This window comes from Melospiza georgiana, chromosome Z (genome assembly GCF_028018845.1).
Source record: "Melospiza georgiana isolate bMelGeo1 chromosome Z, bMelGeo1.pri, whole genome shotgun sequence".
Taxonomy (NCBI): domain Eukaryota; kingdom Metazoa; phylum Chordata; class Aves; order Passeriformes; family Passerellidae; genus Melospiza; species Melospiza georgiana.
Window position 1 is genome coordinate 20,325,182 of NC_080465.1, and position 20,434 is coordinate 20,345,615.

Sequence of the window (20,434 nt, forward strand, 5' to 3'; positions counted from 1 at the left end):
AAGACGATCTAGTCCAATTGTCTGATCACTTCAGGATGATAGAAAATTGAAACATGTTATAAAGGACATTTTCCAAATGCCTTTGAAACACTGACAGGCACGGGGCACCGAGGCATACCCAGGTGGTGGACACTGCCCTCAGTGTAAAAACATGCACTCCCTCATCGGCAACTGAAAGCTTTGCGGACTGCGGAGCCCCGGTGGTCGGCACCGCTGCCCCGGGAGGGACTGACTGGCCTGCCGTGCCTGCAGGAGCCGCATGCCTTTCTGCGCGGGGCCAGGTGCGGCCCCGGCGTCCTTCCTGACCTTCAGACGACGTCGCCCAGGGGCCGTGCCAGCGTCTCCCCGGGAGGCGCCGCTGCTCCCCATCCCCGGGCTGCCACTACTGCCGGCAGCATTCCGCTCTAGCCGGCTCCTTCCTTTTGAACCCACAGAGGTTACTTTGGGGGCTGCTGTCCCACCTCTCCTGCTGGCGACAAAACGGCGGATCAGCAGCAGAGCTCGTCTCCTCCCCATCCAGCTCCAAGCCGGCTGGCGGCATCCCTAAAGGTGGGCGCCGGTGCTCTGGAGTGGATGTTGCTCTGCTTTGCCACGCAGCGCTCGCACCGTACACAGCTCCTTCCTTCTCACCTTCAGATGCCGTCCCGAATCCGGGCTGGACAACGGATCGCTGCACTCGCGTCCTTCAGCGGCAATCGCAGGGAGAGGACTTTCCTCTCATCCCCCATCCCGCCCCCCCCCACCCCCCCGTCCCTCCCCCCGGCCTCGCCCCCCCAGCCTGGATAGCGAGAGCACAGATTCTTCTCCGGCCACAGTTAATCCGAGGCGAAGCAAGAGGGAGGAGAAAGTCTCCCTCCCTGTATTCTTCCTTGCCTCTCTAACTCGTTCTCTAACCTAGGGAATGACAGGGGATCTCCGGGAAGGACTCAGAACAGAGGATGCAGAACGCTCTCCCACACCCTCCCCCTTTTGCAGGAAGCCGTGGTTGCAGAGATTTCCCCTGGCACACACACTGACTCCGAGGAGAGGCAAGGAACCCATTGCAAAATGCAACAGCGGGCTAGCAGCCACTCCTCCTTCCCCCCACGGCAAAGCCCAAGGACACCTGGTTGCTGGAGACAGCCGGGGATGGGGTGGGGGACACGCAGGCGGACACACGCACCCCTCCGCGGGCATCGGAGAGCGCTGCCGGCCTGCTCGGCGGCGAGCACCGAGGGGCGAGGGCGGCGCAGGGAAGGGGCGGGGGAGCCGGAGGCAGGGGGAGGGAGAGAGTCCGGCTCCCGCAACGAGGGGAGGAGGAAGGAGGGACCGTGTCGGTGGGATGGTCCGGAAATGCTGTGATAAAAAGAGGGGCGCGGGGGAAAAGTAGGGAGAAGCTGTGGACTCGTTCCTTCTACCCCGCTCCGCGCCCGCAACTTCCCCGGCAACCCTCGGGCACACGGGCGCCGGCCGGAGCCCGCGGGAGACGAAGGAGCCGCAGCAGCCGGCACCTGCCGCAGCCACCTGCCCCGGCCCGGCCCGGCTCCGCACAGCGCCGGCCGCCCAGCGAGGTATCGGCGCCGGGGCGGGCGGGCCGTGCCGAGCCGGGAAGGGCAGAGAGGAGAGGCGGGGTGCGGGCACACAGAGACGGGCACAGCTCTTGTCCCTCCAGGTGCTGGCACGGCCGTGACCCGATGCCGAAGTCGGGCGGGGGGTGGGATGCAGCAGCCGGGGCTATGCCGCACCTGGGGCCGGCCGGTCTCAAAATTGAGCCGTCCCGGCTCACCCTGAGGAGGCGCAGCCCTCCGTGGCATTGCGCTGGGGGCTTTCCAAGGGGTTCCGGCGGGGGACTTTCCATCCCGCCACCCGGACTGCATCCGCATCCTGATCGCCCAGCATCCCCCGCTTGTTCTCCGGGCACTTGCAGGGCGCTTCACCTTCAAATGCCCCCTCGGCGGTCCCGGGCGGACCTGCCACCTCGGAGCAAACCCTCTGAAAACCGAGAGGGCGAGAAGCAGGCGGGGAAACGAGAAAGTTCAAAGGTTTAACTCCTTCGTGCCCGTACGCAGATAACAAGCCATGAAAGGGGACCGCATTGTCCTCCGCACTTGCCGCCGGCCACTTGCCCGGTCTGGGGGAGCCGCCGTGTATCCCCGACTCCTCCCAGCCGCTGCCCGCTCGCCAACATGCAGCTCTGCCCCTCGGGTGCTCTGTCGTGCAAAGCAGGGTCTGAAAGGATGGAGGGCTGGAAACTTGTCTGCACTCAGACAAAGGGAGGAAGGCTGTGGGGAGAGAGCTGAGGAAGATCAGGCATTAGATTTTTCTTCTCCTAGAGATACTATTCCTGTTTTGATTGTGCGTCTTTGCAGGCTGCCTTCCAAGGATTCCCAGTCTCTGTGCATGTGAGGTGTGAAGGTGGGCAGGACCCCAAGCAACAAATCATGGATTTTGTTATGAAACAAGCTCTAGGAGGTAAGTGTGATTGGCAAACAAGGGGCCACCTACCCCTCCCCTTTGCACCCTGAAAGAGAGGGGATAGTCTACTGTGGTAGGTCTGCACCTGGAGTAGCTTACTGAGGACTTGGAACAGTATACCTGTCACTGATTCGTGATCCCGGAGTGGAGCGTTTGGAGAGTCTGAGCAGGAGAGGGCAGCAACAAGCAGAGACGAAAGCCCCAAGTCAGAGAGAGACCTCCCACAAAGGGTGTCCTGGCCCTAATTGGCATGACCAAGGGCCAGCACCTGGATGCATATCCTGCTGTGCAGTGTGCAAGTCTTGATTTGCTTCATGCCATGTCACAGAGGCAGGTATTATAAAGGATGAAGACTGGTTTAGGCAGAGTAAGCCCAAAGAGTGACATTTTGTCTACGTATGTAAGCCTTCTTTCATCTTTGCCCCAAAGACTGGCCAGATCCTGAGCAAAAAATGCCCAGTGCAGAAATTTCTGTCTCTGATATTTTGAGAGTTAATTTTAGTAAGAACACTACCACAATAAGGATGGAAATGATAATAAAGTATTCCTACACACTTTACCTGGATTTAAGGCCAATCTTCTATGGGTTTCTGTATATTAGCTTATGTGTGTGAGGAATTGTTTTAACCTAATGGTGTGCAATAGAAAAATTAGGGATATGTGTAGGAGAAATTGAAAACACTGAACAAATATTTGGGAATGACGTTCCTTTATTCTGCCACAGTTACTTTCTAGGCTGCTTGATCTGGACATTTGGTCTAAGCAATGGTCTAAGCATCACTGAGATGATGTTGGATGCTGCTGGGAACTGAAATATTGGCCTCAGAGGAAGTTGATAATTCTCTCTTGTATTCTATCTCACGTGTGCATTTTTCATTCTTTTTTTCTTTGAAGAAACTGTAGAATCATGAGGCTGTGTAAATGTTTAATGTATGGTGATATTGATGTCATATACAACTTCAACGTTTACTGCAGGACTCTATCCCATGACACGGAAATAATGTTTTAATCTCTGAAAGTGGTGGGTGTTTTTCACCAGACGAGCAAGATTTTCACAGTGAAGAACAGAGGGAACAACCAAAGTTTTAGTTGGGGTATTTTGAATAGGGAGATCGAACTGGAGAAGAAAGGGACTGATTTGTTTGCACAAAATAGTGAGGTATGAAGACATCTATGTGAGAAGGTAGCGGTTTGTGTGGTAGCAGTGCTGTGTTTCATTTCACTCTTCAGTGCCTGTTTTGAAGGGAATTAGTGTTAAGATGTGAAGGCTTTGCACTGTTTGCTGTAGTGCAAGGTTGCACAGAATTGAACTAATGTACTTGCAAACTGGAGATACAGCCAGTACAGCTGGAGATCCATGAATCCAGTAAAGGGAAATAACTGGTTACAGACTGCAGTTAAAGGTGGGGGCAGGCGGGCTGCAGCAAAGGAATAACATCTATGATGGCTGCTTTCTTCTGCAGCTTGGTGACTTAACATGAGCTGGAAGCACTGTCTGCCTGTGCTTAACAGCATTCACCCTGGGCAGACCTTCATTCTGACAAGATGTTGCATGCCAAGATCAGGATTTGTATGATAATAGGACTTTCTGAGAAGGTAAATTCAAAAAGCATCTTTTAGTGAAGTCTGTGCTCCTGATGTCTGTTAAGATGCTGTCCAGGGCACCAAGCTCTTTGCCAGATGACTTAATGTGTCTGGAACTTACCCACTTACTCAATAAAGGAGAAGTCTCTGCAGAGTGGTAAAATCCAGGAAATGATAATTCATTAAGCAGAGTCCTATTTTTAAATTACAGATAGTTTCAATAAGATAAAACAAGATCTCTCAGTGCAAATATAATACTGAAAATAAAGGTGGTTTTGGACACTGGTTTCTCCCTGGAGTTAAAGCCCAAGCTGATGCAAATCGTCCAAGTTGGCCAGGCTGGCACAGCAAACTAAGGACTAAAGGTTATAGTTTGATTCCTTAGTTTTGAGGCCAGAACCCTTTCTGTTTGCCAGTTCTGATATCCAAAGGGAGATTTACTTAAGGGTTGGACTCAATGATCCTTGTGGGTCCCCTTCCAGCTCAGAATAATCTGTGAATTGTGTCCACAAGGATGGTCAAACTGAGCAGAGCACCAAGCCTCTAGTTGATAGGCTTGCTTTGGGTAGGATGTGGCCTGATCTGCTAGTGACCATTTTTGTTATCCTCACTTTCTGGGAGGTCTTTGGGTGGATTTCATAGCTCTTTGATTTTAGTTTAATACGGCTTTTCCCAGAACACCTCTGAATTCATTCTTCTGTTTGATAGGATTTTTTGAATGGTGCGGAAGTTCTTATACCATTCTCATAATCTCTTATGGCATTCTGGGAAGAAAGAAAAAAATACTGCAATTTTGTCATTAGGTCCCCTCTATACAGAATCAGACCTGCTGTAGATTCTGCTTGCTGAACACCTACTGCTAATGTAGCTTAACCCTTCAGCTATCTCAGGTGGTGAAAATTCACCATCTGAGCGCCAGTTGGATGTCCTTGACAGAGCATAATGGTTATGTAATTTTCATAAGTAATTTTTTTCTTCCCAGCGTACAGCCCTAAAATGAAGCTTAGGCCAGACCTTTTGATAGCTAAGAGCCTGGAAATCTATTTGCAGGTGGTTGCTTTTGACCTTTCTCTAGTGTACAAGATTATGCAGGTCTCTGAAGCATCGGAGGAGTTTGGAACCAGGTTTTGTCTTTGGGAGTGGTCAAATAAGGTACTGATAGAAAAACATCATTCTCCTACCTCCTCACTCACCTTATTGAGGAAGATGAGGTCTCATTCTGCTAATTAGCAGTAGCACGAACCTTAGCAGAATGCTTCTGTGGGAGTTTTGCCATTGCATTTGAAGCAAACTTTGAAGATATTAGTCTTGTCTCTAATGGCATAGAATGATCAGATTTGCTTTTCCTTGGAGTTTTGCCCATAGGGGAGGAAGGCAATGAATTATTTTGAAGGGTAGGTGAGCTAAGTTCGCAGCCAAGGAAAGGCAGTTATGTGGTGACAAGTTGCTTTGTTTGAAGGTTTGATGAGGGTATTTAGGTTTTGTGAAATCAGTTTGACAGTTACTGTATTGCTGAGGTAGAATGTGTCCTTTGCCGGTCTTGTTGTTAAAAGAGGGTGTGCAGAAGTCTGCTGTGTTTGTGCAGTGGAAGGTCATCCTCTGCTGTGCCAGCACTGGGATTTTGCTGCTGTGTTGGCAGCAGAGTTTCTGCCTGAAGGTTGACCAGCTTGAAATGTGTCTTTTTAAATCCATGGCCTCTTCATGGCAAAATCCTTGACTCTTTCATTAGCAAGAGAGTGAGCATTAGCAGTGGGGACTGTGGTCCAGGAAAAACAGTACAAAATAGTAGGTTATTCGGCTGGTTTCCTTCTGTAGCGTTTTTTTTTTTTTTCCTTTTTGTGCTTCTCAGACCTTTCAACACCCTATATGGAAATCACACTATTTATTTATTGCCTGACAGTGACAGAAGCCATGGAGAAGTAATGTTCCTTATTAGTTGTGTAAAACCAGAAGAAAGTAGCAAGAGGTTAAAGGCTTAAAATTGCTGCTTCTTCTGCCACATAAGTAACAGCAAGGGAATATTTTGTACCTCTGACCCTGCTACATCACAGACACTGACAGAGGTGTGGAGCCAGGGTGATTTGTCACTTTGCTGTTCCTGTGACAGTTCTTTAAATGAAGACAATCAGAATAATTTCATGACTATATTTTACATTAGAAGTGCTCTTTGCCAAGCCAGGTCACAGCTGGGCTAGTGTTATAATGACCAATGTGTATGATTTCCCAGGAGAGAGCAGGAACTGGAGGATCTGGAATGGGTCCTGAAGGAGTTAAGCTATAATGCTTTTCACTGTGTATTGCTTATTTCTTGCTAACTTTGAGTGAAAGCAAATTGTGCACAAACACCTGACTCCCATGTTGTACTACACTGTATCACTTCCTCTGTCACTGCTGGCTTGGACAAGTAGGGAAACTGGTTTGAAATAAAAGACAATGAACTTCATGAAGATATTCTGGGTGTCATTCTGTTACTGGGTGATTTGAGGGCCAGGGTCTGAGATATTTTCTTATGAAAATGAAAAGAGGAAACCTATGGAAAGTGAGGAGAATTTGCTGGAATGTTGGATCATGATGTGTTTGAAGAGAGAGAGTTTTCCTACTGAAGATAGCAACATTCTGCAGACCAGAATATTGTGAAATTGTGGTATACAGAACACAAAGTAGCTTTAAATATGATGTTGCACAGAGCCCTTTTAATGTGCTACTTTTATTGCCATGAATGGGAGAAATGGCAAGAACTGGATGGTAAAAGGTTGGAATATCTGCCTTAAATATTGAATTTTTTTAATGTCAGCCTGTGGATAAATTATGCAAATCCTTTCACATGTAACTGTGCATATGAATAGTACTGTCTAAATTTCTTCTTCATGCTTCCAGCATCCCTTGAATTCATAGTGGAGTGCAACTGCAATAGGAGGAAGGGTGGTACATCTGAGTTTCTGGATATTCACTATGATAGATCATACAGGCATGATTTGCTGATTTATTGGCAGCAGCTTAGAGTGGGGATTTCTGCTTCCCATCTGCTTCTTCTGTCAAGAATCAGTGGACACTTTTTTTGGTTCAGAAGGATTCTTAAACTACTATAGGCACAAGACAAATGCAACCAGATTGCCATCTGTAACATGCCAGCAGCGGGGCACTGCCTACTTCAGGTCCCTTACCAGAGCCTTGTTTCAGCTGGGTATATCACAAAACACAGATCAGAGGGAGTCCCCTTGTTCTTGAAGACAGACAGAGATCCAAGCCCTCATGAAGATAATGGGATTTAAGTCACTGTGTGACTTAAGCTCTGAAAGAGCAGCTCCTGTGCTAAGCTTACATTAGGGAAGATGTGAGGGTGTGTGAATGCCAGATAAGCCTGAATGAAAACCACACTAGTGTTCTACATCTTAGCAGTGATCTTCTGTATATTCTACTGCTGCATTTGCCTGACTTTAGTAGCTTGTGAAGTGAGGATTAAGTCCTTAATTTTTCCTGCAGAAGTTAGCAAGATTGAGTGCAAAGGCAATACAGTTCAGGGTGGAACACAGGGGTTTCTGTGTTCTCCTTCTCCAACTCACTCTCTTGTTTCTCACATTTCCACTTCTCTGCTGAGCCCCTGTGCTGCACTGGAACCTCATGCATCAACTGCTCATGTTAAAGTGTGAAGTTCCGGAGCAGGACAGAAACTGTAATACAAAACTGCAAGTCCTAATGCTAACAAATAGTGCTGGTATTGACTTCTGAGGTCTCTTTTGTCTGTAATCCTTGAAACATTTAACACATGAGGTCTTTCATTTTGCAGTCAGATGCATCCAAATTACAAAGACTGGAGAATCTGACCAGAGACATGAGATCTCAAGACCACTGTAGCATGTGGTAGGTGTTGGGAGGCCACTTACTTTCATTCTCAGATAACTTCCACCTGTGTTGTGTATAATTCTGGGCCACACAAATTAAAAATAGTTTTAAAAGCATTGAATACATCCAGAGGAGGGCAAAAACACTGGTGAAAGGGCTGGAATGAATGTCTTCTGAGCAGTGGCTAAGGACCTGGGTTTTCTCTTTTGGAGAAAAGGAGGCAGAGGGGTCACCTCATTGCTCTCTACAGCTTTTTGAAGAGAGGAAGTGGGGAGGGAGGTGCTGATCCCTTCTTCTTGGGATCCAGTGATAGGAGGCAGGAACCTGGGGTAGGCGGCATACATTTTTCACAAGGAATAGTATTTAAAGTGGTTTTTTTCCCTAATGTGAACTGGTGGCAAAGAGATTTTCTTTGAGAAATTTGATTAAGTTGCAAGATGTCTTCCAAGGAAGCAAATGGTTGCTGTTGAGATGATACCAGAGAAACAACTACAGTGATGGTCAGCTGATTTATTGTATCCATGATCCAAACCAGGAGATGAAAAACTGACCTGGTGCATTTTCCCTGTTCTTTTCTGGAGAAAGCTTCCTTTTATATTTGCTTGCCTCTGTTTGGCCTGTTGCTGTTAGAATCACACAAAGCTTTCCCTTGTGTCTGCTGGGATTTTTCTTATGTTTGTCTTACTTGCAAGCAGGCACTGTGAGCAGTGTGCTTATTGAAGTATCCTTGGAGGAAATGTGCAACCTTCAGCTGGTTGTAGAGGTGGGCCACAAAGAGCTTAACTAAGATTTGTGCTGCAGGCTATCTGCTTGTCAAAAGCCCGCTTGGAGTGGAGTGACACGGATAACCAGGAAGTTTTCTCTCCCGGAGAGGGAGAAATAACAAAATTTCACATATGTTAAGTAGTCTGTCTAGAATTTATACATGGCAGAAAAAAGGATTCTTCTCCTGAGTTTTTCTGTCCACTTGAAGGAAGGTCTGCATGCTTTCGATTTTAATATCTGTTGCTGTATACCTGCATCTTTCTGACTTTTCTCTTTCTTTACCTTCCATAATAGAAGCAAAGTGGTGGTTTCTTGCCAGCTGCAGGGTTTTGGCACAAATAGGATTTGTCAGTGCTGAAATTTTAGCCTGCGTTGCATAGGAAATACTGTCTGCAGCAGTGGATTTGGATCTGGGCAGGAGCCTAATGGATGATGTATTACAGTTACTGAGATCTTCCTGGTGAAATGGGATGCTCCAAATATAAGCTACTGGCTTGCATTTGTGTTGGTTCTTAAGGAGAGGGAAGTTCAGCATGTAGTTCAGCTGTTAGCTGTGGAGACCTACTCACTTGCTCATGTGCTGGCGAAAGCACAGACATAAGAGAATACTGATGTCTATGAAGGCTGATGTACATGGCAGGGCTTTCTTCTCTGACTAGAAGGGTAAGGTTTGAATTCATAAAGCTGTGAAATGAAATCTATGAAGGCTGCCTGGGTGTAGAAGTCTTGCTGAGTGAAGTCAAGACTGTATGGTTTGTATTTGTCAGCACTGCAGTAAGTACAGGGCTCCAAAATCTCTGAGTAACCTCTGCAGACACTCCACTAAGGGAAGGCAGGCATCCTGCCATTACAGGAATGAGAGGCAACAGCAAAAAAATCCACCCTGAAAACAAGATGGTATCACAGGAAATTTCATGTAGCAATTGAATGGAGATGAGAAGTCCTCCAGCAGTGTTTGAAATCTGCCAAATTGTTGAGGAAGCCTGGAAGAGGAGTGGCAATAAACAGGGAAGGCTGGCAGAAAGAAAGGGACAGGTCTGTAGTGTTTTGCCACTGGCTTGTCTCGTATCAGAGGGCTACATGCAAAAGGCATGTTCTTCTGTTTCATGGCCAAGGTCCCTTCTCTGAACTTTGTGACAGTGTTCAGACAACAGAGAGAATAGACATTGATGCTGAGAGTCAGACATAAATGCGGGCTCTAGGGTTACCTGGGGTGAGAATTCATAGTTTTTCAGGCCATTGGAGAGAGGATATGGTTCATGAAGTGGTAACTGGCTAGCCCATCAAAGCTGCAGAGTTTCTGTGCCCACTTCCAACAGCCATAAAGACCCTCAGCAGCAACCTGAAGGCTCTTCCAAATTCTGTGTCTCTGCTTCTCTTTCAGTGGTGGGGCAGAAAGTACTCTGCCTTAGCATTGGATGGTCTTCTTTGAGGTGAGGCTGCACCTCTGTGCTGCCTTTGTATATTCATTCCATGTGCTGAAATAAATTGCTTGAACATGGCAACACAGCACCTTAAACATTTGCTAATTTACTGCTTTGAGCACTTTTTCTGCTTGCCATCATACTTTCTCAAGTACAGTCTGATTGTGAGAGCTTGGAATAGTCAGATATGTTTCTCTCGGGTTAGTTTTTGGGTCTGGAGTACGTGTCTCAGGATGTAGAACATTGCTGAGGAGGCTGAAAATTTCAACTGATTGCTGAACAGATGCTCATGTGGTTTGCTAAAGGGTAACAGTTACAATTACAGACATGGCCAAGGCTACTAGTGGTCTGTCACTGGTACAAATCACAGTGCATATCAGAAACAAAATACTTCAAACAAATTGGGTCTCTCTGCTGCAGACAAATTGACAACCGCCCTGTGCAATTTGAGGATTGTTTTTTTGTTCCACTCTCTCCTGTATTTTTAAATAAGCTGTTTTTGAGTTGGGTGGATGCTCTCACTGCAGAAGTGTGTTAATACAAACAACAAATTTAATCTGCTGACTTAGTGCATTTTTTTGCAATTTGAATTTGTCATTACCTACAAGAATGAATCTGCTTAGTAGCTGCTTACATTTTTGCATCATTATTTGAGTCTCATGGCTTATTTGCATTGATACTGACCTTGAAGTAATGTCAAACATACAACAACATAAGCATAAATTTGGGATTCAAATGTATGTGAATTACCTTCTGTGGAAAATAAGGGAAGAAACAAACAAAAAAAAAATACAAGTGGGGAATGATGGAGCTGTTTTGATAACTTCAGTCTCCTGAGAGAATTAGAGCAATGAAGGGGAAGGCAGACAACAATTAAAGGAAAAAGGATGGGAAAGAAATGTGTGTCAATGCCTGTGATGACAAATAGTTGAACTGCCATGTCTCTGTGTCCCTGGCTCTATGTAATTTTTTTTGTTTTTGCTGGTGAGCTCAGGCAAATTTGACCAGCAGAAAAGACATTTGAACCTGCTGTAGAAGATAACTGAGTGTGAGATGGTTGTCTCAATTACTGGCGTTGTCTATGGGAGGACCCTGGGTGTGCTTGGGAAGGTCACTTGATCTCTGTGTTAAATGGTGTCTTTCCCAGTCTCCTTGCATAGAAAGCATTACAGGACACCATTATCCCAGGAAAACAACAGACTCAACTAGACATTTGCTCAGCTCTGAGAACTGCCCTTGCCTTCATGGGAAGTGAACACTATTCTTCTGTCCTTCTATCACTCCTTCTGCTTCTTAGTGCTAGACAGAGCTGAACTTCTGGGCTTAATGGACTTGAAAATTTGTCCTTGACTTGATATTGGCAATGAAACTTTCTTGCTGTTTCTACTTCACTGCCATGGTGTTACTGAGTATAGTGTGAAACTTTCTGCACACTGCGTGAAGGGGCTGGAATTGGATGGGATTGCCTGGCCCCTGTTCCAGTGCCAGTCCTAGGTGTGTCTGTCTCTTTAATTCTTTGAAAATGCATATATTAATCAAAATCTTAATTTGCAAGGGGACTTAGGAAAGGTTTTACTAAGGCTGTGTAGATTTTTGTTTTTAATAAAAATCTTTTAAACACCTAAGTTTGTTTTTTTCTCAGCAATCAAGTAAAGAAGACATCTTGCAAGCATGAAAGACTACCTGAGACTAAGACATCATGTCCAAACCAATGTATTTTTTAATCTCTGGCAGTTATTTACTTTATGTTGAAGTTAAGTTTATGCATGCTACTCTTCCTTGAGTCTGAGTGAAGTGTTTTGCTCTTTGTGAATTAGATTTCTCTTTGTAGTTTCCTTTAGATTTTTTAAATCCAAAATTTAAAAAAAGTCCCAAACAGAATACAAGTAAGTAAAAAAACTGAAGAGAAGGAGAAAGTACTCAGAGATTTTGCCTATATATGTGTATAGTTCCTCCTCTATACAGTTGTAGCTGGAATAAAAGTGATTAGAATGATATTTAGAAAAAATATTAATTTCATTAGAAACAGATGAGTATTTTTAAATTTTGATTTGTGTTTTTGTTTGTTTGTTTGTTTGAATTTAGTGTATTTAAAAACTTTTCTTGACAAGTGCATCTTTCACTTCTGTATTTTCCTTTAAATATCAGACGTTTCTGTTCCATGTCACCCAGGCTGCAAAAAGACAAGAATAAAAGGTGCATGAAAGGAAATTTATGGAGATAGATTAAAATGCTGAGGAAAAAGGTTAAGCAGGGACACTGCTACTCCTCTAAATACATGAGAGAGGTGAACACTGCAGTGAAGGAAGAACTACTTAATGTGAGGGACAATATTGGTAAAAGGATAATGTGAATAAATTGGCCATGAGCATCCTTGAGTCAGTAATTAGTGTCGCTTGACTTGTGGGAGAGAAGAGAGGTGCTCTCTCTGGGAAATCCTCCTGCTGCAGCAAGCAGGAAGAAATGGAAGCTGAGTCTTGGGTGCATTTGCAATAATTGTACCTGCTCAGAGAGGTAGGGCCAGTGAGGCAGGAAATAATTATTGATCCTGAGTGCCTCAATAGGGAGTTCATGTCTTTGAGTCTTCACTTGTCAGATTGTCCATAATAACAGAATTTGCCTAAAAAGTGGTTTAGTTTTTACACTAAATTTTGGTTTTTTCCAGTCTGTGATGACATCTAATGGTGTTAGAATGCAAAACCAGCTTAGTGGGAACCAGCATTGTGTTCCTCATTAGTTACAGAGCTGTGGTAAATTTTCCCTTTTCTGAAAACATTTTAGCCCCTTTGTGTTTGTATAACAGAAGAGGTTTGCCAGCTATATTATGTCCATGCTCATGGATGATTTGAAATCAGCTTTTGGATTCAGACTAAAAGTAATTTTATTTCAAAGGACTTGGTGGATTTACAAATTAATTTCTAGAAAAGATGACTATACTGGATATCTTTCCAGCTGTGGTGTTTCAGCCCAGGTAAGAATTTTGAGTTTCATATTACAAGCATAGCTTGAAATTCCCTCCATGGTGACTTCTACCTGCAATTTACATGGAAACAGCTATTTTCAATGGATTTGGTAATTGATGGTTTTATACTTCTGTTGAGATGAAAGTAATTTAAGAATTAGGTGTTTCTCTAGGACCCCTTCCTGGTTTTTAACAGTTGTCCTAAACTAAGATGTTACATTTTCCTCAGTATCAATATTTACTACTTTCCTGATTTTTAGACTGAGATATGCCCCATAGTTTGTCACCTGCTCTCTGGTATCTCAATATTCCAGATTCAGGCTCACATTACAGTATGGCTTAGGCCATAATTCACTCTTACCTAGGCAGCAATTTCAGAGGGTGCCTTGGGCTCCTTCCCCATGGCTGATAACTTTTCAACCAAGTCTTCTTCAAATTGCCTGACTGTTTCAGGAGTGCCTACCCAACCAAAACCTTCAGCAAGGGCACACAGGTGAGTGGTAGAAAGCCAGATCACTGCCATTGCAAGATATTGGCTTCTGGAAGAGGATGAATGTGCCATCCCTTTCTTTGGATTGTGCATCTTCTTATATTGCCAATGAACATTGTGCCAGGCAGAGATCCCACATCTCTCTGAGCACCATGTCAAGGTGCTGAACACCTTCTTTGGTCATGTGGCCTGAGATCCCCTGTTGAGGACACAATGACTTGCCTCATGGCTGAGGTGCTTGATTGGGACTTCTGGTTTTGTGTTTTGAATGTCGTCTGGTAGAACTTTACAGGTGTTACTCCTTCTGCCTGGTACTCTGCACCTCTGCTCCAAAACAGTTGCATGTGCTCCTGCTATGCAAGCAGATGCAATAACAGTTGCTTGAAATAGTTGGGTAAAAGGCATTCTCTCAACCACAACCACAAGCAAGAATGTTCTGTTTCCACACAGGAAAATGAAGTCAAAGTGCAAAGTTTTGACTTTGCTTCACATAGGGAATCCTCTTCCTGGTTTAAATGTAGAGTATGTCAGTTTCAATCCTGTTTTTACTCCAGTTGACTGTTGTGACCTGGCTGCCCTGAATTAACAACACGCCTTAATTTTTTCTCTCTGTTACAAACTTCCTGTCTTATTATTGGCTCTTATGTAGTTATTTGTCTGTTTTTTATTTAGAGATCACTTTAGTGTATATTTTGCTTTGTACTGTAGAACATCCTTCTATACTGGGTCATTTTTATGTGCTCAAAAATCAGTTCTAACTAAAAGACAGTAGAACTAATCTAGCCCAACAGGGATGATCTCTGGGTGGCCAGGGAAACTCAGTGCTGTATTCTACACAGCATTGTCCTGAGCACTCACAGGCACCTCTTTGATACAGCATAATGTGATTTAGAAATTTCAGCTGGCTTCCTTGACAGAGATCTGTCAATCTACAGCAGCTGAAGACTTGGCATTTTTATTAATTTCTTGCAGATGCAAATGAAATAATCAAAGGGGTTTTCTTCCTCTTAAAAACTCACAAAATTCCCCTCAAAATCTCTGGCTTGGAATATTTCTCGTTTTAACACAGTCTGAAAAGGGTAAGTCAGATCCATCACCTTCATGTGCATGGAAGAGATATTTATGGCATGTTATTAGGGATGGTCTGGCAAACCTAGGGATGGTATTAGTTACATAAGATCTCAAACATACCTCAAGTGCAGCATGGATGCTGTGGAGTGAAGCAATTATCTATTTTGCTGTCTTCAGAACAGAGTGACCTAGATTCTTTCTTCTTTTTTTTCCTCTTTTCCTTTTTTTTTTCCCTCTGTTTTTCCTCACAGGGTGGCCCACTTAGTTGATTAAACTGCAACTCAATTATAACTGGTTATGTTACAGTTGGGAATAAAGCAGATGTAAAAAGAGTGGAGCTGATAAAGTAATTTATTTTTTGCCTTACTAGTTAGCTGTAAATTATGATTAGGATTAAGTGACAGACATTTGGTTTAGTAGGTTTTGGGTGACAGATATTTCACAGTAGCCTTGGCTGGTGGTATGGAATGCAAAAGTGATTATATGAAAAGGTGTATATTTAATGGCAAGAAAAAAAGAAGGTTATAGTCTAGTTTATGGAAGATTTGAAATAAGCTTTAAATCCAAAAGAGGTCCACAGTCAGTAAATGCAAGGTCAGCATGGTTAATATTTTGTTTGAAGTGAATACATGAAACACATTGGCACTTTTGCATTATTTATAACTTTCATGCAGTGCAAATTCTCTGATAAATCATTAGAGGCATTAGGAGGGTAAATAAGTCATCCAGGTAGGAGGAGCTCCCATACTGCAATCTTTGGTAATAAAATTACCCTTTAAGTTAATGACAGCCATGTAGCATGTGGTTCCATGCTAAAAACACTATAGTTAATGAAAACTGATATTGGCTTAGTGTTGTGTAAATTTCCTCATCTATTCTCTCCCCTCACTTAGGCCCAGGGAACAAACCAAAAGCAAATCTGTTCAGTGCAGGGTAATCTGGAAAGTAAAATTCCTCTTTCCATGAAGTTTAAAGAGGGAAAGGATTCAATAAGAACCCATAAACCCTGAAGACATGTAGAATTACATTTCTAGGCAAATATCTCTGGGGAGGTATCTGCAGCAGGGATGAAGTTGTGGTTAGAACCCAGCATCAGATTTATGCAGGGACTCCAGGTGCCAGGACCTTGGCTTGTCTCTTTGGGCTGGATGCTGTGTGTGACTGGTTGCTGTGTTATGGCACCACTGTTGCCTCCTGCACATTCAAGCATGATGACTTAACCAGGTGAAATAAAGCAATGGGAATTCTGCTGTTACTTCTGTCTCTGTCAGTGGGGAAAGCTGATTCTGTAAATGCATTTCTTGATGGCAGAACAGGGGAAGCCAACCCCTACCTCTTCTGGAAATTGCATTACCCAATTTAAGCTGCAGTGTCTTGCTGCTCAGTTTTTGAAAGCCATCTCAGAGCTGGAGAGTTTGTTCTCTGCAGTATGAGAGCAAACTGCTCTCATTATCTGCCTGGATTCCCATTTGGCTTCAGCAAAACAGGAAAGAAGTGTCCATCTATGGCAAAATCTTCTTTTCATATCTTGGACGGTAAGAACTTTCTCAGGGATCAGAGAAGAGCTGATGGACAAGGGCCTTTGGAAATCCTCCTTCTTGCATTTGTGCTGAACTTCCCCATCAGGACGGAGTGGGCTAGTAAGGAAGCAGTATGCAGATATTCTGGGAGACAGTGTACAAGGCTGAGGACTGAGTTCATTGGTTATGATAAGGGCCAGATCTGCTCCAAGTACAGCTCACTTAGAGCAAAAGAGAAAGATCACATTGCTCCATCTTCAAATATTTTATAAGAGTGAAGTGCTATTCATTTTTGTAAGGCATTCTTAGTCTTTTGAGAGGGATTAATCAGAGATAGCATGGAATATAGTAGATAGTCATGTAATTTGAAGACCTTGAAAGTTCTAGAAGGCCTTGTCTTGAAGATGGCTGACATCATGGAAAAGGCCACACTTAATTTCAAATGGTTGGCGTGCCAATTGAAATTTGAAAGTATCTGAGACACACACGTGATTTCATATTCTTTTCTGTGCCTCTTCTTACCTGTGTTTTTATAGTGACTTCAATGGTTAATTTTCTTTCCTCTCAATAGCTGACAGGCATAGACATGGACCTTGGCTTGTGTTTCAGTCTCCTTTTTTTTTCCTTATACCAAGAACTCTGATGTCAGAATGTTATCTCTTTCATTTTCTTTTGTGCTAAGATAGCACTGCAACCACTTAACGGGAGAGCTTAGGAACTGTCTCTTGAGATGTATCCACCAGGATCAGACTATCTTTATCTAAAATGTGGTGCCTAACAGGAGGATCTAATTGGCATCACTTGTCTCAGCTACCTCAGGACTGCTGCAGTGTCCTGAGAAGTCACAGAGGGGATTTGTTTGTTTAGTCATGCCCAGGGTCAAGAATGCTTTACATATTCCATATAAAAAAGATGGACAGGACTTGGACCTGATAATGCTTTCTTTCCTGTTTTCCTCACCGCACAAACTCCAATCTAGCTTCTCTCTGAAGGCACCGGGTGATTCATGTCTGTGTTATCACCCTGCACAGAGCCGTAAATCACCCTTGTCTACCTCCATGGCACTGTTGGGCATCCTTTTCTCGTGTACTCCTTGGGAGCAGACACCCTTTAATGGTGCAGCTGGTGGGTGGTAACAGCATGAATCTACTGACATTTTGCTAATGGTATTTGTTACAGCTAAAGCTTCTGTCTGTGCTTCATAGAAATTCTGGGGATTATTCTTACCAGTGATTTGATAAGATGGATCACAGTGATGGAAGGAGGGAAGTGAAACCATAATTCTTGTTTGAGGGCTCAGCTCTCCACTTACCCACCAATAAACCTGTTACCCTTTTTTGAACTGCTGCAACATTTTTCCTGCAAGGCATGTGTCTAGATTCTGATGCTTGCCAGTATCTAGAGCCAGGTGTTTGCTGAGCACAGCAGGGGGGACAAAGACAGAGAAATGATAGCCATGAATTTGCACAGCTCACCAGTCTGGATTACAGGGCTAATATGCACATGGTGCTGCTGAAAGAGCTGTTGCAACTGCCAGTGAAGCATATGTGTAGGGGTTAATGTGCCGTGGTTATATCGCTGACAATCTCTGAGTAGTTAAATTCAGTTCAGGGCTCAAGCACAGAGACCTAAGGTTCCCTATGTTCTGTAAAATGCTCCCTGTTCATGTTTGCCAACCTTTTAATTAGAGAACGAAATAGAGAAAGTCATAAGTGGCAACTGTCTTGAAATGCAAAATGCTCAGTAGAGCCTTATTTTAACAAGGTTCCTATTCCCAGTCTCTTTAACTACAAAGCCCTTATAAGGGAGTCAGCTCATGAATCAGTCTTCATTAAGATATGTATTAAAACTGGCAGTAATTGCCCTCTAAAAAATAAGAAATTAGTTGTGTTGGGTAGAACAGGATTTGTTCAGATTTTTTTCTTCTCATTTAAATCCAGTTCCATGTCCTCAAAAACAAAACAAGCAGTGCACCTGGATAGTGAGATGAGAGAGGAGTACTGTCACAGTTTGTCAGCTCCTTGGAGAAGCTGGCCTGACCTTGCAGCCTTGTTGCTTAAGGATAGAGAGCAAGATGCTTGTAATCAGCTACTCAGAAACCTGGCTGACTTTAGCTGACTCTGGTCACAAGCATGGGCCAGTATGGTAAATTAGAGAAATTGTCTATCTACAGATTTTTCTCTTATTTTCTGGCCCATAGGATAATTTTTCACAGGTGATATGGGAAGTCCTGTCTGCTTTCCAGGGTATTCTGGGCCTCTGAAGGATATTGAGGAACAGAAGGTGTGAGCCAAAACCTTTCTTTCCTCTGCCCACCATCACCTCAGCCCACTATCAGAAGCCAAGCTACTTCTTTAGCTCTCATTCCTGACATGTTGTTGACCTCTGGTCTTGGATGGCAATCAATCGTTGGACATTTTTTCAAGGCTGCCAGTGTATTGTCAACAGGCCTCTAGGTTATGAGAAACTCAGTGTGGTTTATACCAGAGGGCAGAATGTGTGCATGAACCCAGCATTAATTTCTCCTGAGTTTGTGCCTATAGCAACAAATATGTGAGAGGAAACCAGCTGGACTGGCAGCGGTGCTGCCACTGCTTTTTGCGTCAAGGCCTTTAGTGTTCCAGTTCAGTGTCACAGCACAAGTAGGCTGGACCTAGGCGTCATGGTCTATCTGAGAAAATGGTTCCACTGCTGTGTGATCTATGCTGGTAAGCATAAGCACGTGGCTGTACTATGCACCACTTAAGCCACACAATATCAAAGGATGCAGACCCCTGGACTCATTTTGGTGAAAGGAGGTATTTGTCATGAAAAGCTATTCATTATCTCAACTTCAGTTTGATTAACTTGTCAGTGTAATATTCCAGCTGAAGATCTTGACCAAGCTCATCAAATGGATAGGTGAGTTTGAAATCAGAAAGTAACGTGTATCATTTTAACTAGAGACTAGTATTTCATTATTGAACATCTGAAAAATGTGCCTTCCCCAAGCAGATCTCTGGGGAACATTTACAGATTCTTCCTATAAGTAAGCATGTGTCCTTCTCTGATCCAAAAGGTGATAATTAATTGATTAAAGGTGGTAGTTCTTTGCTAGAGAAGGATGAAATACAGTATTGGCATACATTCTGGCCACTAATTAAAAGAGTAGGGTAAAAGTTGTAAGGTCATTAAAGCATTTCCAGCAGAACACAATGGTTCAGAAGATTGGGAGGATTTTCTGCCTGATATACTCACACTATGTCAGGATGAGTAGTTCTTCCCTTTAAGCTCCTGTATAGCTATTTCCTGGCACACTGCATTGATCTTCCTCGCATCATGATTTTGTAATAATTGTAGGGGCAGGGCAAAGTGTAATCTCATGTATTCCATGCCTTAGCTGTGACAGATTTCTGTCCTGATCTTTTCAGCAAAACTGCCAGTGAGTTCCTTGCAGGAAGGGTTCAAGTACTTGTGCACTTGAATATTCCTCTTTTAATAGGAACTGTTGGTTTTGCACTTTGTCTGTTTCATTCCATTATTTGAGAAGACTTATAATGCTGATTTTACTCTGTGTGGCAGCCCTTTTTTGCTTGCTTTCGTCCAGATACAGAACTGTGGAAAGGCCATTGTGCTTGAAAGCTGCTCTGTTTTTTCTCTGATAATGCAAAGTATTCTGTCTCCTAATGAACCTTGCATCTGTTGCTTTGTTACATCACCTTGTTTGCACTTTACAATGGGATAAGTGTCCATGTTGTCATTCAAACCAGTAATTAAAATGAAGGTTAAACCTTGCAGAATATTCTACCAGCAGCACATTCTTCCAACCTGACAGCAAATCAATTGTGCATCAGCTTCCATACTTGACAAAGCATTATAAGTGTTTTGCAGAAGTCTTTTTGTGGTAGCTTCTACAAACATACTGATGGCTACAGCTATTACTGTTAACAGGGAAATTTTGAGGTTCCCTCAAAGAAGCAATATTTACTGACCTTTTAAGGAACCTCTGAGAGGCAATGGCTTCCCTTAAGGTGATAGGAGAGAACATCAGCAGTGTTTCTGTACCATACCTGCTGAGATTGCTCCTGTCAGGAGCTCCAGTCCTCCAGGATTGTTCCTTTCCTCCTGGCAGAAGGTAGAGAGGTCACAACTACAGACCCAATTTACACTGGTTTGGAATGTTTGCAAGAAGTAGAAGAAGAAGATCTGTTGCTTTCAAGTCTGCTAAACAGCAGTCTATTGGTTTATTGCAATGGTTTACTCTTTTTATTTCTTTGCTTGCTCCTGTGAAAATTTGGTAGGGCAGTGGAATTCTGAGAGGTACTGTGGAGCTAAGTAAGGT

The 20,434-nt window shown here is 43.8% G+C and overlaps 1 protein-coding gene across 1 annotated transcript in view; it reads left to right on the forward strand.

Moving 5' to 3' along the window:
* The first annotated feature begins 1,328 nt into the window (after window positions 1-1,328).
* The window catches only part of CPLX1 (complexin 1), a 108,185-nt gene continuing 89,079 nt past the window's right edge, over window positions 1,329-20,434 (forward strand). The window contains exons 1-2 of the mRNA XM_058044026.1: window positions 1,329-1,550; window positions 2,349-2,451. Of these exons, the coding sequence (XP_057900009.1) occupies window positions 2,421-2,451 (31 nt within the window). The 5' untranslated portion in view covers window positions 1,329-1,550; window positions 2,349-2,420. The remainder of the gene's footprint in view (window positions 1,551-2,348; window positions 2,452-20,434) is intronic.